The following is a 13378-nucleotide window of genomic DNA, read 5'->3' as shown; positions in this document are numbered from 1 at the left end:
TGAATGTTTGACTGCTACAGGTGAGTAGACAGCAAGGGTCGTGGAGTGAGGCTGTTCTACCGTGGTTATTATTCTGTGAAGCTCGAATTGATCCCTTCGTTTGCATCCTATGAATTGAGCCGTCCTGCTGCTCAGGGTACTCAACGCGAATTTGAGTTGCTCTGAATGATACCCTTCAAATGAAAGCCACTGTAAAGAAAAATGAATAGAAATATCATCAATGATCGTTGGGAGAATCTACTAGGCTTTTCCACGCCTCATCGATCTCTGTAAGTCTTTCTGTTGCGGTCTCAAATGCACGGGACAGGTCCGTCATTCTTCCTAGGCAATGCTGCTAGACATCGTACTAGTCGAGCCCACATACTCCTATACATCACCTTCCTGTGCATAGTTCCACCAGGCCCAAAATACCGTCCACAAGAAAGTAACAACAAACGCGACAATCGGCCCAATGCTCATGTCGAGGATTGGATTCGAGGTGTTGCGCTGATTGCTGTGCGTGATATCTTCTGCGACCATCAGGGGTACCAGCTCACCCGTTGGAAAATTTAATTCGTCGAGTATCTGTTGAATACCTCTGGGTAGCACACCGGTCTGAGTACTTCGTGTTCGCTCAGGCGCCGGTCTATTTGTCGCTCGATCCTGTAATTGGCGGTGGTGGCGGTTCCGATTTTGCTTTGTGCCTGCTTACCACTGCAATGCCGTTCGATCCAGCGGTTCATTCGAGGCTTGTTTGGACAGACTGAAGAAACTTAGAGTCTGCAGGCAGTCTCTGTGTGAGGGAAAAAACGCAAGTGTCACAAGTGGAAACCGTCACTCAATTGCTTGAAGCGTTTCCGCTCGCAAGTCGAACATTATTGACATCCCGAGGAGCAAGGTTGGCGAGGATTCGAGACCGAAGCCCCTTAGCCATAACTTGTTGCGCCATTGTTTTGTGACATCTTAAGGGTCTGCGGTGTCTATGACGAAAGTAGTCTGCAGTATCTGACATAAGAGCCACTCCAAAACAAAACGAAGTGCCTCTCATTGTCATTGCTGACCTCCAATTGTAATAAGGTGAGATGATGTGAAGTAAAGGCCCTGCTCCGTTCTCGAATCGCGTCCATTGACGACATTGTCTGACCCACAACTAGCGAGATTCGTGAAATGCCATGTTGGAGAAGATGAGGTGTGCTAGACTGAGGTGGTCTTTCTTCAGGGAAGGGTACAGCAATCAAATTTTGCAGGAACTGTGGATCAGCTATTGCTAGCAGCCGTTTATGTTGTAGATGTTGTAGATGTTGAGATTGCAATTGAAAACTTATACGTCAATGTGACGTTCGAACAACTTTATATCTTGTGAAATAACCAAAAGATCATAAAGACGATTGTGTATTAGAGAATTCCATGAGGGCAGCATGATCAATAGCAGAGCTCATCAATAGATGTTCGGGAACACCATGATTTGTAGGCGGGTGGAGTCACAAGTAAATTGTCACCATTGCGGTCAGTGCTAACAGACTTTCGTCTAACACTACCAAGGTATTCTGTTGATGATCCTCTCAGGGTTGCTGAAAGAAAGAAAACTTACAGTCTTTGCGAAGTGCGACTCATCTCTATGCCGCTGAGATTGTGCTGGGAGAATGCTGACATTGTTTGCGAAATGCTGATGGAGGTATGGAAGTTTGTAAGAAGAATTTATGAACACAACCTCTGTTAGGATGGAAGCTTTGGAGATGCAAAGACGCATGGTGAATTCCATGTTCTTCCCATACCACTTGCACCGCTAAAAGCCGAACAACCTTTGCCAGATTTACCATTAAACGCCCTTGCGTCGGTAGATAATGGCCGCGAGCAAGATAATCTTTGAGGTGACAGACAATTGCATGACACGTATTTGTAATGACTTTCGTAATGCTCCACCGCGAATCTGCAGAATGGCACTTCGACCACAGATTTGAGTTCATCGAGCATTTCATGAAACGTTCGGTAATGGCCCACAAGATGTCGTGGGGACGAAAGCGATGATAGTGGATGGAGCAACGTATCTGAGAGGATTTGCCATTTGCTGAGATGGTCTCGATGTAGTCACATTGATCTGGCGTATAGCGGATCGTGGCAGTCGGAGTTGAACGCGACGAGAGAACGAGAGGAGCTCTAGACGGCCTTGGCTTAGTCCCTATGTAGGTAAAGAAAGATGGGGTGAGACGGACGAAGTAGGAAATGGAGGGCGGCAGTTTTAGAATATTTACGAGTGAAAGCAGGAACAGGGAAGAAGGGCGAGAACACAGCGGTATCTTTACGGCAGGAAAGGAGAAAGGGCTGGTCGTAAGCGACAGCGGCATCTTCCTCGATAGAAGTGTTCGACTTCTGTGGGTCGGCTAGTTCATCATCCTCGGCAAGTTTAGATCCTTCTTCAATGCCTTTCGTCCAAGCATTGAGATCCTCAGTGGGTCTTCCGTCATCCGCGTGTGAAAATATAAAGTAGCAAGTACTGGGAAGCGTGCCGAACTTCAGGCTCGTTACTATCCTTAAGATACCATCTAGCAAGGCCTTATCGTTGACCGGAAAGCTAAAGCGGATGTCCTTTCCCTTCCTTAACCTGTTACTCTTCCTTGTCGAGGAAAGGTGTAAGCTCGTGGCTCCCTTGATGAGTTTAAATGCGGCTTGATGCTGGGCTATGAGGGGTTGATCATGCTGTGGATCCTTCCGTCGTCTTCGCCAGTGCCACCAGCATCACTGTATGATTGTTAGCATTCACAAAGGCCGTGGGGGCCAGGGGGTACAAACGTGCGGGGGGAAGGTTGACTTGACATTGACAGGTGAGGTGTGGGAATTCCCTTCAGTAGAGGTTTGTACGTACGCCGTACTCGCAGTCTTATAGCACCAACAGGCAGTAGCATCTTGTTACTAATGCTTGGGGTTGAAAGAGCTTGTAAGGATGCAAAATTATAATTCTGGACGAAGACATGCACAGAAGACGGAATCAACTCTTGGGGAAGTGAGGGGCTAAGTATTTTGTACAGGCAAGTTCAAGTACTCTCGGCTGAGCTTCGTCACTAGAGGCGTCCAGCTTTCCCATCCCATGCGTGAAAAAGCTCGTAGTCAGGAAGTCAGCTTTGGAAGGTAGAGCCATTCGCTGCTTCATCAGAGTTGGTGAAAATATGTATATGTAGGGTAGTGGCCTTCAAGAATGACATAATAGCAGAGCTGTTTGATCTTGAGATTGACCGACATGACAATTGTGGATGGGATGTTTCTGGTGCGGTATCTGTCGTAGATGTGAAAAGGACTGAGGCACCAGAAAGGATCCCGGTTGATGCAATGGATCTCACGACTGTGGTTAGCACTTCCCCCAATCTTCAATCTTGCCTAATATTTCGTAGAAATCCTGCAACTCATGGCGCTCACTCTGCGCGTTGTGCTGCTCGATTCCGCCATGAAAACGTAATTGCAGAGGAATTGTCCTCAACATCAAGCTCAACTAACAATGAAGATACAAATTAGTGGCCTCTTGTTTGGCATAATGAGCTGATGAGTAGAGTGAAACTGCCAGAGAAGTTTGAATTAGTCACGAGAGAGATGTCAAAGTATTCAGGGTTTTCAACCGCCGGTTGATGAACAAGGCCAACATGAGACAGGTAAGGAGGTAAATTTAGATGGCAGATGGGAAAAGTAGAGAGCAGTACTGTGGATAGTGCGATGACATAGGGGCTTGTTCGGTAGGGAGACAGAAAGCCTTGTTGCACCCAGGTACATGCGGATCCACCAATAGATCATGTGTCAAGGTCGATAGCATTTTCATTGTCCAAATAGGATGCTGTGGTTCAAGAAAGGGAAGAAGGTTGGAACATGCGTGGGGGGTAACTCGCCGGTGAATGGAGCACGCGTTCCAAGCCACCAGAGACCGGACAGATTTCCCGACAAAACATGCCGCAGTGAAGTAGTGAAGACCGCTGAGCTGGACATGATAAAGGTTATTAAACAAAAGTCAAGCCGAAGAAATTTACAAGGTCCCCAACTGACTATTCAAAATAACTGGAACTAGGACAAATCCAGAACAGCTTGTCGATATAGTCATACCGCCCTTTACCAAGAAAATCTCGCACATCATTGCATGGGCCAGCTACCGAAGTCAGGCATGTTATTGAGATAATCCATTTCGTTGAACACCTCCACGTTCGAGGTTTCGCTGTCTTGATAATTCTGGGTCTGGTCAGCCTGTATCAGATGCGTGAACAGATTCGGGTGGAGATCCATTGGGAAGTCGAAGGCCATATCATTCCAAGACGGTTGCAAGGAATAATTCGCATCAGAGTAGCCGTTAGATGATTGGAACTGATTGGGCCACGCGGTAGTGTCCATGGTAGGATTCTTGCTAAAATCGTTGCGAAAGTTAAATTTTTCTGTGTATTGTGAAGGGTCTCCTCGTGTCAATTCCGTTGGTCTAGAAAGCTCAAAGCCTGCAGCCGACCGTATTTCCTCATTTGCTGGTCTGTGTGGCCTCCCTTGTTGGTGGAACCAGACCCTGACTTTGGTCAATATTTGGAGGAATTTGGCCCCAAGAGTGTGTATATTTTGGTCGTCCAGGGTGGCCACCGCCCTAAGATGAATAAGAAGCTGCTCGAGGTAGAGTGAGACCTTGATATCCTCGGATTTCAGCACTTTTCCGAGCTCGGTTGTACTTGTACTGACGGATAGTTTGATAAGAATGACGACAGCGTAGACTACGCGGACGTAGACGAGTGTTGGGGTTGCGCGGATCTGTTGGACGCTGTAGAAGATACCGAGCTCAGTAAACCTTCGAGAAAATTTCTGTTTTACTAGGAGTTCCAGGGTAGCGATACAATTTCTTTGGTCGCGAAATATGTTTTACGACCCAGAAAATAGTAACAATCAAGGATCAAAGTGTTTCGAATGTTACGTACCTTATGTTCAAAAAGGTCTTTATCAAGGCATCTGATGAAGAGATACATTGAATGATCGCATTGATATACGGTGGAGTCGGAGTTCCTGTTGGGGTGTGTGGCATGGAATCATTCACCGCTACAGAAAATGGTGGTTTAAAGTCTTCGGCGTCGTGATCAGGGTGAAGGGCGATTTCATGCAGGTAGATGTTATTAGCGTGGTAGGTGATCTCCAGGAAAGCTGAACGAGCGTTAGCACCAATTCTTGGAAGCCAATGTGGTGGACGACTAACGGTTCATGATGTTGTCATTGCTAACAGCATGTTGCCTCCATGCTTCCAATTGCTTCTCATAGCTCTGAAGCATGAGCTGAGCGCGCTCATCTGCCAAGCTGACCGTATCATCAGGGCTGTCTAATGCGAAATTTGTTCCGCACTCCTCAACGAGACGTTGTAGCTGGACCCATGCCACAAATCGCTTGTCAGTAGGCGCAGCGTCTGGGGATGTTCTCAGGACTTCAGAGCAATCCGCCATCCAAGAAGAATAACGCATGAAGTTTGGAAGGCGCAGACTCATAGATACCGAAGCACAGAACAGGTAACACGCCAACAATGCTCGGCGGCAGTCTAAGGAACCACTATCCGGCAAATGCTTCTTCGGGGACATCACATGGTTTGCAGACTCTGTATCATAAGAAACATCGAAAGGCTGCCCGCCGGGAAATCTCGTTGGCAGGCTCGTGGACCCTTGATCCTCCGCCAAATCGGGATTGTCCCCGGCAGAGAGCACTTTGGAGGGTTGCTGCCCCATCGAGTTCCCCTTTGGCTTGTTAGCGAGCCCCAAATCCAATGCCATCGTAGCTGCCATGTGTATCTGTTGATGGAACTTCAGGTCCTCAAACTTGTCTGGAGGGTAAGTCCAGAGAATCGAAACCAAAAGAGACTGTACCAGCTCGAGCGACTTGAGACCCTGGATTGACACTTTCGTGGCATATACCCTTTGGATCTCCTGGTTCAGTCTGCGATTCAAGGACGGATCTGATGATCCTGAACCTGCCGCCAGGACAGCCAAGAAGAGGATAGGTTTTTTCGATCTAAGCTCGGCCACATTGTAGCTTAGTGGAACTGCCGGATATTGTGGCAGAAGTACATCGAGATATATTTGATATAACTCCGTAGCCTTGGCCATGTTCAATATTCCACGATCGATTACGTCCGGCAGAATCGATATTGACTTGGGAACTTCCGTGTTCTGTTCCCAGACCTGGTGGGACGAGGCGGGGTTCTGCGGTAGTCCTTGCTGTTTGCCATGGCTCACGCACGTATCGTCTTTCGTAGCTGCTCCTGGACTGAGACTGCTGTTCGAGAATGAACGGACCCTTCCCATGTCGCTATTCATCCCGTGAGTATCGACGATCTCGTCCTCTTTCTCGAAACTTGACGGTGTGGAGCTACTCCTCCCGTGCTCCAAAAGGAAGCTCATCTCCGCAACCCGTTGTTCAAGCTCCTTTACCCTTGTATCCGTTCTTTTTCGGCGGCGGGTCTTGCTGTGCGTAGTGTAAACCTATAAAGTCATTAGCTTCTGCACTTCCCCAAGGCTGTCGCGTTTCGACATGAGCAGTACGGTATTGGGTTGGTGGGGATCGTACACATTCTCTGCTTGCTCTCGCACATCGTTGGCATTTCGAGGACCTCGAATCCTCATTGGCAAGACATCGCACTTTCCTTAGCCGGCAGGCATCACAAGCTCCAATGGTACCCGGTTGGCTCTTCCCTCGCGTGACCGTTGCTTCATGTTCGACTTCCTGATGCCCTGGTATCGTAGGCACCGCTGGTGCACTTTGCGGAGAGTCAAAAGTTGCCTCCATTGCTGTTGTCAGTGTGATGTTGGGAGGACGGTGTGAGCATCAGCTATGTAGTGGTGGGATGCCGCCATGAGCTAAGGTACACACTCTCGCACTATGCCGTTCCAAGAAATACAGTTGTAATCGACCTCCCACACTCCCGCACATGGTCGGGTTGCCTCAGTCCCTTAGACCAGCCTAGCCCGTCACTAAGCCCCTTCGGATCAGAACAACCGAAATTTGTTTAGATCGAGTATCGATTTTTAAGTGTTATACGATAAAATATATTAATAGCTAGCTTCTATTTTCTATTAATAAAAATCTATATATATAATACTTTAAAGCTTATTTTAAAATTTAATAATATTAAAATTAAATATTATATATAAGTATTCGATATCGTAATATATATAAATCTATTAAATCTATTAAAATCTTAATATTATTTTCTAAAGATTAAAAAGATAAAATATAAAATAAAATATAAATTTTAATACTTTTTTAAGATATTATCTTATAAATTTTTAATCTTACTATTAAGAAATAATCTTTAATAAGATTTCGATAAGTACGTATTCTATTAATATATATAATAAAAATTTAGAATATAATTTAGTTTATTAATAGATATATACGTAATATTAAGCTATTAATATCTTAATAAGAAATTTATAATACTTATATAATTAATTAAATTAAATTAAATACTTTTTTAATCTTTTTAAAAAATATAAATTAAACGTTAAATAGTATTAAAACTAGATTTAAAAAAAGATTAAAAACTCGTAAGTAAAGATATTTTTTTTTAAAGAAAACTTATATATATATATTTAATTTCTTATATACGTTAAAAATATCTTATAAAGTTTATATATTAAATTAAGAATAGTTTAATATAAATAATATAATAATCGACGGTAAAAATAAGATAGACTAACTATAATTTAGAAATCTACGCTTAGGTGTGCTATCTGAAGGTTCCATAACGTATCTTAGATAGTAACCAGAATGGGTTAATCCGAAGGGTCTTAGCTACGGTTAGCGAAGAGTGAAGCTTAGCACGCTCCAAGGGAATGAGGCAAACATGAGGCTGACGGCTAGAGTTAGCACGCGGACTCTAATCAGTGGTGCAACTGCTCATATTGGCAACGGCTAGCGAAGCGCCGAAGGATTCACGTGTCATCCGGGCAAACTCGACGTGGAGAAGTTGGGCAAAGCGAGGTGTGGTGGGTGGGTGGGTGGACCCTCCGGGCGCTTCCGGCTGAGCTTGTGTACAGATAGATCGTGATCATTGCTACAGCATGCTTGTTACGACGGCCAAAAAGCTCATAGCCCCCAGCAACACCTCCACTCCGCCCCCTTGGCCCCTCGTCCGCTTCCCGCCCTCGTTGATGATGACATAACAGCCCACGGTTCGTGTGGGGGCACCAACGTTCGCCTCTACTATGGTTTTGTATCCCGTTGAACAACTGCCCGAGCTCGTCACCTCCGCCTCTTGTCCTGCTGCCGCTGTTGTAGTCGTCGTGTAGGGAGAGTATGCTGATGTGGTGGGGCTGTAGTAGCTCGTTGTCGTTGGAGAGTAGTAAGACTCGACAGTCGTCTCTGTCACGGGGACAATTGGGACGACGTTCGGCGCGGTCGACGATTCGCAATTGCAGTTCTGACTGGCACTTTCGTAGACGGTCGTGGTTTGCTCCGCTTGACTCCATGTTGATGATGACGAGGGATAATATTGCCCTGCAGCGCCTGCATTGGAGCTGTATGCGCTACCCTGACAGTTGTACCCAGACGCGCAACACGCGACTTTCCCTGCATCGTCCCAGGCGCATGATTGACCAGAGTTGCAGCAGTATTGCGATTGGCCCATGTTGGAGCAGGATGTTTGGTAGGAGGCGACAGGAGCGCCATTGAGGTAGATTGCTGTGAAGAAGCTTCCAACGCTATTTTGGGCCGAGGTCAAGCAGTAGTGGAGAGAGAGCAAGAAGAGGACGCATTGGAGGTAGACTGGAGTCACCATCTTGGCAGTGTGAAGGGCGAAGCCTGCATTCGGAAAGTCATTGATGGACAAGTCTGACCGCTGCTTTCGAAGGGGAATGTGGAGGTTTGTGAATAGAGAGCATATCTAGCGTCATTGGGCAATAATGTGGGAAGGAGAGTGATAGACTTTCTGGACTAGCATTCGAGCTCTCCCAATAATCAGTGGAAGTTGCGAGATTGGAATCTTGGAAGCTGACATTTATTAGAGTATTATCAGTCTGCCAGGAAACCACGCGGAAGGGTGACTGGAGAAGTGGGGCCCTCGGGTCTAGACCGAAAATCATTATATCATTATCCCTCTTCAGCCTTATCGTAACCCTAATCAATCTGTTGGTGGTCTGCTTCCCAGCCTCCTCCAAATCGAAGCATGGGTCATGGCGTCGGAAGAGGAAGCTGATAGGACTATAGATGAGAGCCAATTGTAACGCTGGATATTGCATGGGTGCTTTTATGGAGGATTGAGGGAAGAACACCCGGGGATAGTTGTCTCATGATTGTTGAGAGCTGAACCTTTGGCATATTGGACGGCTTGATAAATGTGAAGGTGTATTGAAAGCGTTCGGGACTAGGCCTGTTGAATTCTGAAGAGGCTGGTACCCAAATGCAATAAAAAACTCGAAAAATTGTAGCGAGCTCGGCGTCTCAAGGGCTGATCGCTTCAGGCGACCGGAAGCCATTGCTACCAATCCCAGCGGTACAAGACCACATAAGACGGAACTCTCCCATCATGTTCAGCAGATGCCTGAACCCCCTTTCCACATTCAACTGGACCTCAATCTCTCCCTTCTCTTTGAATACAACATATTGCTTCTGTCCCCCTTTTTTGAAACTATCGGTCGATCCGAGAGTGTCTTCCATGAATTGCATGTATGTCACCTTCCCGTCTTCGTTGACCTTACACCAGATCGAAAACGGACTGACGGACACCTTTCCCAAGGATCTCGAGCGATAGGTGAAACTGCCAAAGACCGCTACATCTTTCCCAGCGCCAAAAAGGGTCTGGATCTCAAAGGCTTCGTTGGCCCAGATTCGATTGACGGTGGCAAAGGTATCGATAATGGCCTGTGGGCCGGCTGGGACAGTCGTAAGCACAGCCACTTAAGGCAGGCAAGATAGCCTGGTACCTTTTGTATGGCTACCTGCGTACGGCAGGATCTTGGTAAGATCAGGGTTGTCGTAGTTGAGTGATACATAAGTTGCATCTGGGGCAACGAGCTCTCTGACTACCTACTTGGCGGTCAATATCCAGCGGTTCTGCGATTGGGCACGAATAAGAAGCGGACTGACCTCGGGATTGAGTGTGTTCTTGAGAAGCTTCGAGACAACTTCGGTAGGTGTAGTAGACGACATTGTGGCGATAACAGTCCTGGGTGTCGTTCAAAGAGCGAGAGAGCGGAAGTCTGTGGACATGGGAGGGAGTGCGGACAAGGCCCATCTTGAGTTTCTGCACTCAAACGTTGACTCCTCAGCCTCGACGGGTCGACGTGGGGTAGATGCCCAAACCCCGCGCATTAGTGATTGATTGTCTTCCATCTCCAAGGCTTAGAAATATTTCACACGGTTTGGTGATCAGTAACGCTTGAGAGATGCATTGAGGCTTGTTTGAAATCTGCTTTGTAAGAACGATCGGCGCCAAGAAGGATAAGGCTGCATCTGCCGCTAGGCTTGCTAGTTCCGCCGATATCAACGCTAACCCTGTCAAATCATTGCAACCAAACCACTTCAATTGAACATGTAGACCAACCGTAAGGTACCCGGACCTTCGTGATGCATTGCGCTGCATCAGCTTATCCATAGCGCTCATTTAGATGCATTACAAAGCTCCCTAGATCGGGTCAGAGTTCTATTGTCACAATTGCCAATCCCTCACACATCACACGAATGCTATCCCAAACAGTGTACGAGCAGCAAGCTGCCTTGTCGTGGACTGCTTTCGCCCCTCCCCAACGATGGAGATAAGTTCAAAAGGTTGATCAGCCATACAGCTAGACTAGGTGACCAGACGTCGGACGTTCTGCTTTCCTGGCCAGAACCCTGAAGCTCTCCTTGACTTGTTGCTCTGGTACCAATGTTGAAAACACGCCATCGCTTGCAACACTTACGATCGAGACACATGGCAGCCGAGATCAACGGGCTGTCATACTTGTTCTTGGCTAGGCTACATCGATCCTCCGCTGCAGAAGTATAGAACCCATGCTAACCAGCCAGTCTTCCATTGCCAATCCTTTCCCTTTCAATTTGTCATTTCAAAGTAAGCTTCGTCGGCCTGGAGTCACATTTCAAATCCTCATGTCATCCCTGGTGATCCATCCAACATGTTCTTACTTCGGAGGAGGATTGGTTGTCGAGAAACAGTAGCGTGCGATCTTCCATTCGCCGCCAACTTTTTTGAAGACGAACAGCTCCTGATTGGCCTCGTTCCCTTTGCCACGACCTTTCACGACAGTTGTACCAGCGGAGTTAGTACCTGCATTTGGTCAGCCCCCAGGGTTTGTGCATAGGTCCTGCTCATTGCTTACGAGCGAAGGCGTATTCAGGGCTGACAGGCATGACCTCCTGGATGTCGAATTTGACATCGAATTTGATGATCTCGAAGAAGCTTTCGTAGGCCTTGCGCACGTTGGCAATGCCGACGAACGAGGGCGAGTGTTGGGGCATGACGATGCCATCTTGAGTGTAGAGCTTCACGGCGTCTTCAACGCTTGCGTTGTTGAGGGCATCTTGATAAGCATGTAAGACAGCCGAGATCTGCTCGATATCTTTAGACACTGTTCTCACACGGTCAGGATGCTGTCTGTTGAGCTTGACGACAGCTGTTTGCTGGACGTACTGATGAGGCTTCTGATATGTTGAGGCAGCAGTCCAGCTATACACATCCAAATTTTCAATGATCAAAGTCGTATCCTCCTGCAAGAAACGGGTCCTCGTCTCCTGTGCTATGTTCTTGTCAAGTTTCTCTTTCTGAGCAGGTGTGAGGTCTCCTCTTATAAAGACTTAGGGAGAATGTGACAGGTCTGGTAGAGCCAAGCACGGCTCCTACTCGTGGATGGTGTTATCTATCTTTCCTTAGCCTCCCCCTCCTGCTTTGGGGCTTTGGCAACAGGCTTTTCCACCGCATAGTATTGTCTCGGCTACAGGGGGCCTCGAACTCTAGCCTAGCGTGCATCGTGGTTAGGTAAGGTGATGAGATGGCTAGCACACCTGCAACCCGAAGGGCCTAGCGTGAGGATTGCCCCGTTTTTGTCAATTAGTCAGAGCCCCGAATGCTTTGAGTTATCCTGACAAAGCTGACTATCTCAGGCCATCAATGCACTCAATCCTGCCGCTTTACACCTGTTGCACTGTCTCCGTAAGGCAGGCTCGATGAGACTAGACCAATCATGTTCGAATTCACTGCTGACATGTGACCAAGAGCAGCAGACTGCGCAGACTGCCAGACTCAGGGCTCAGGGCGGCGATGCCGGCTTGACCTTCTTCCATGACGTCCACCTTCCCTAGTCTGGCCCCACACATTTGACGGCGCCTTGCCTAAAGAGCCTTTCTCGCTATGCTCTTGACGGACTGTCCTTGAACCCTTGAGGGTTTGAGACGGTCTCATGCAATCACGGTGAGCGAGCTCTGATAGGTGGATCAGGTCGGTGTTTCCTGCACAAGGTCTCCCTCCGGCATCCTGAGCATGTGATCAATCGCAAATCATTCAAAAGCAAGACACCCTGGGTTGGGCGCATGACTCGTGATCTTGTTACATTCCTTGTTTGGTCAAGTCTAGACACGTTGCAACTACGATGGTACGAGAGCAACTTGGCCGTCGAAAACAAGCCGAGACTACTCAAGTTTCAATGGAAACGTTTTGTCCAGCATTGCTGCATCCCCTACTATTCTAAACTTTGGTCACCAGGGTCGAGAACGTTCTAAAACCCCTAGCAAAATATGTGAGGTCAATTTGCTTCATCTCTTCGTTCCTTAACCTACCGAACTTCGGGTTTGTGAATGTGAACCCGACCTTCTACATCTCCTCCCTGTCTCACAAACCCCAGCCGCCACAACAAGGAAAACGACTCGAGCCCCCAAATCCAGCCCATCTCCCACCTCTCACTTTTGAAACACCCTAGTATTGAAAACCAAAAAAGCCTCGTCGCTTTCAAGTTCCTCAAACCTAGACAGGCAATCAGAGACCTCGCTGTCGAATTCTATCGTCCTCCCTCAAGCCTGAAGACTCGTGAATGCATGACCTTGATCTCGATTCCATACTCACGGCTACCGGATCACCGGTTGCAGGCCCTGAGACATGTCCATTTCCATACTGCCAAAAGCAATCGATCCTTCTGCTCAAGGGGGGCAGAGCAAGCCCTGATATCAGCAGTCTCAGATCAGTCCGCAGCCGGCTATATTTTAGTCAACTCGCCCAGTGATGAAGAGGAAGTTCACAAAATATCGGCCCCCAGAACTATTTCGATTGGTCTGAGACATTTGCAGAGTATTGTTAGAGCGAATGAATTGTGACTTGGTGTTAACCGTTCACTATGATACACGTAGCTGAAGCCCACACGCAACGAGCCAAGAGGCGTCTAGCTCTGAAACAACGTGGAAGTCATGAGCACAAATGCCATCA

At 47.4% G+C, this 13378-nt stretch overlaps 5 protein-coding genes across 5 annotated transcripts; all 5 read right to left on the bottom strand.

Moving 5' to 3' along the window:
* Nucleotides 1–4089: 4089 nt before the first annotated feature.
* On the bottom strand, nt 4090–6753 carry HO173_004182 (uncharacterized protein; the record flags this gene model as incomplete). The annotated part of the gene is made up of 4 exons (XM_037306106.1): nt 4090–4753; nt 4908–5127; nt 5180–6449; nt 6535–6753. 4 exons carry the CDS (start codon nt 6751–6753, stop codon nt 4090–4092), a joined length of 2373 nt encoding a protein of 790 aa, XP_037167299.1.
* A 1270-nt stretch (nt 6754–8023) lies between these two features.
* Nucleotides 8024–8746, bottom strand: HO173_004181 (uncharacterized protein; the record flags this gene model as incomplete). The annotated part of the gene is made up of 1 exon (XM_037306105.1): nt 8024–8746. One exon carries the CDS (start codon nt 8744–8746, stop codon nt 8024–8026), a length of 723 nt encoding a protein of 240 aa, XP_037167298.1.
* A 37-nt stretch (nt 8747–8783) lies between these two features.
* Nucleotides 8784–9206, bottom strand: HO173_004180 (uncharacterized protein; the record flags this gene model as incomplete). The annotated part of the gene is made up of 1 exon (XM_037306104.1): nt 8784–9206. The coding sequence occupies one exon, from the start codon at nt 9204–9206 to the stop codon at nt 8784–8786; it is 423 nt and encodes a 140-aa protein (XP_037167297.1).
* A 202-nt stretch (nt 9207–9408) lies between these two features.
* On the bottom strand, nt 9409–10116 carry HO173_004179 (uncharacterized protein; the record flags this gene model as incomplete). The annotated part of the gene is made up of 3 exons (XM_037306103.1): nt 9409–9839; nt 9891–9993; nt 10054–10116. 3 exons carry the CDS (start codon nt 10114–10116, stop codon nt 9409–9411), a joined length of 597 nt encoding a protein of 198 aa, XP_037167296.1.
* Nucleotides 10117–11087: 971 nt separating this feature from the next.
* On the bottom strand, nt 11088–11932 carry HO173_004178 (uncharacterized protein; the record flags this gene model as incomplete). Its single annotated transcript, XM_037306102.1, has 3 exons — nt 11088–11233; nt 11286–11749; nt 11916–11932. 3 exons carry the CDS (start codon nt 11930–11932, stop codon nt 11088–11090), a joined length of 627 nt encoding a protein of 208 aa, XP_037167295.1.
* Nucleotides 11933–13378: the final 1446 nt, after the last annotated feature.

The sequence above is a fragment of the Letharia columbiana genome (genome assembly GCF_014066305.1).
Source record: "Letharia columbiana isolate WasteWater2 chromosome Unknown Sc0000010_s0, whole genome shotgun sequence".
Classification (NCBI taxonomy): Eukaryota; Fungi; Ascomycota; class Lecanoromycetes; order Lecanorales; family Parmeliaceae; genus Letharia; species Letharia columbiana.
This window is presented reverse-complemented; position numbering and strand designations above follow the sequence as displayed.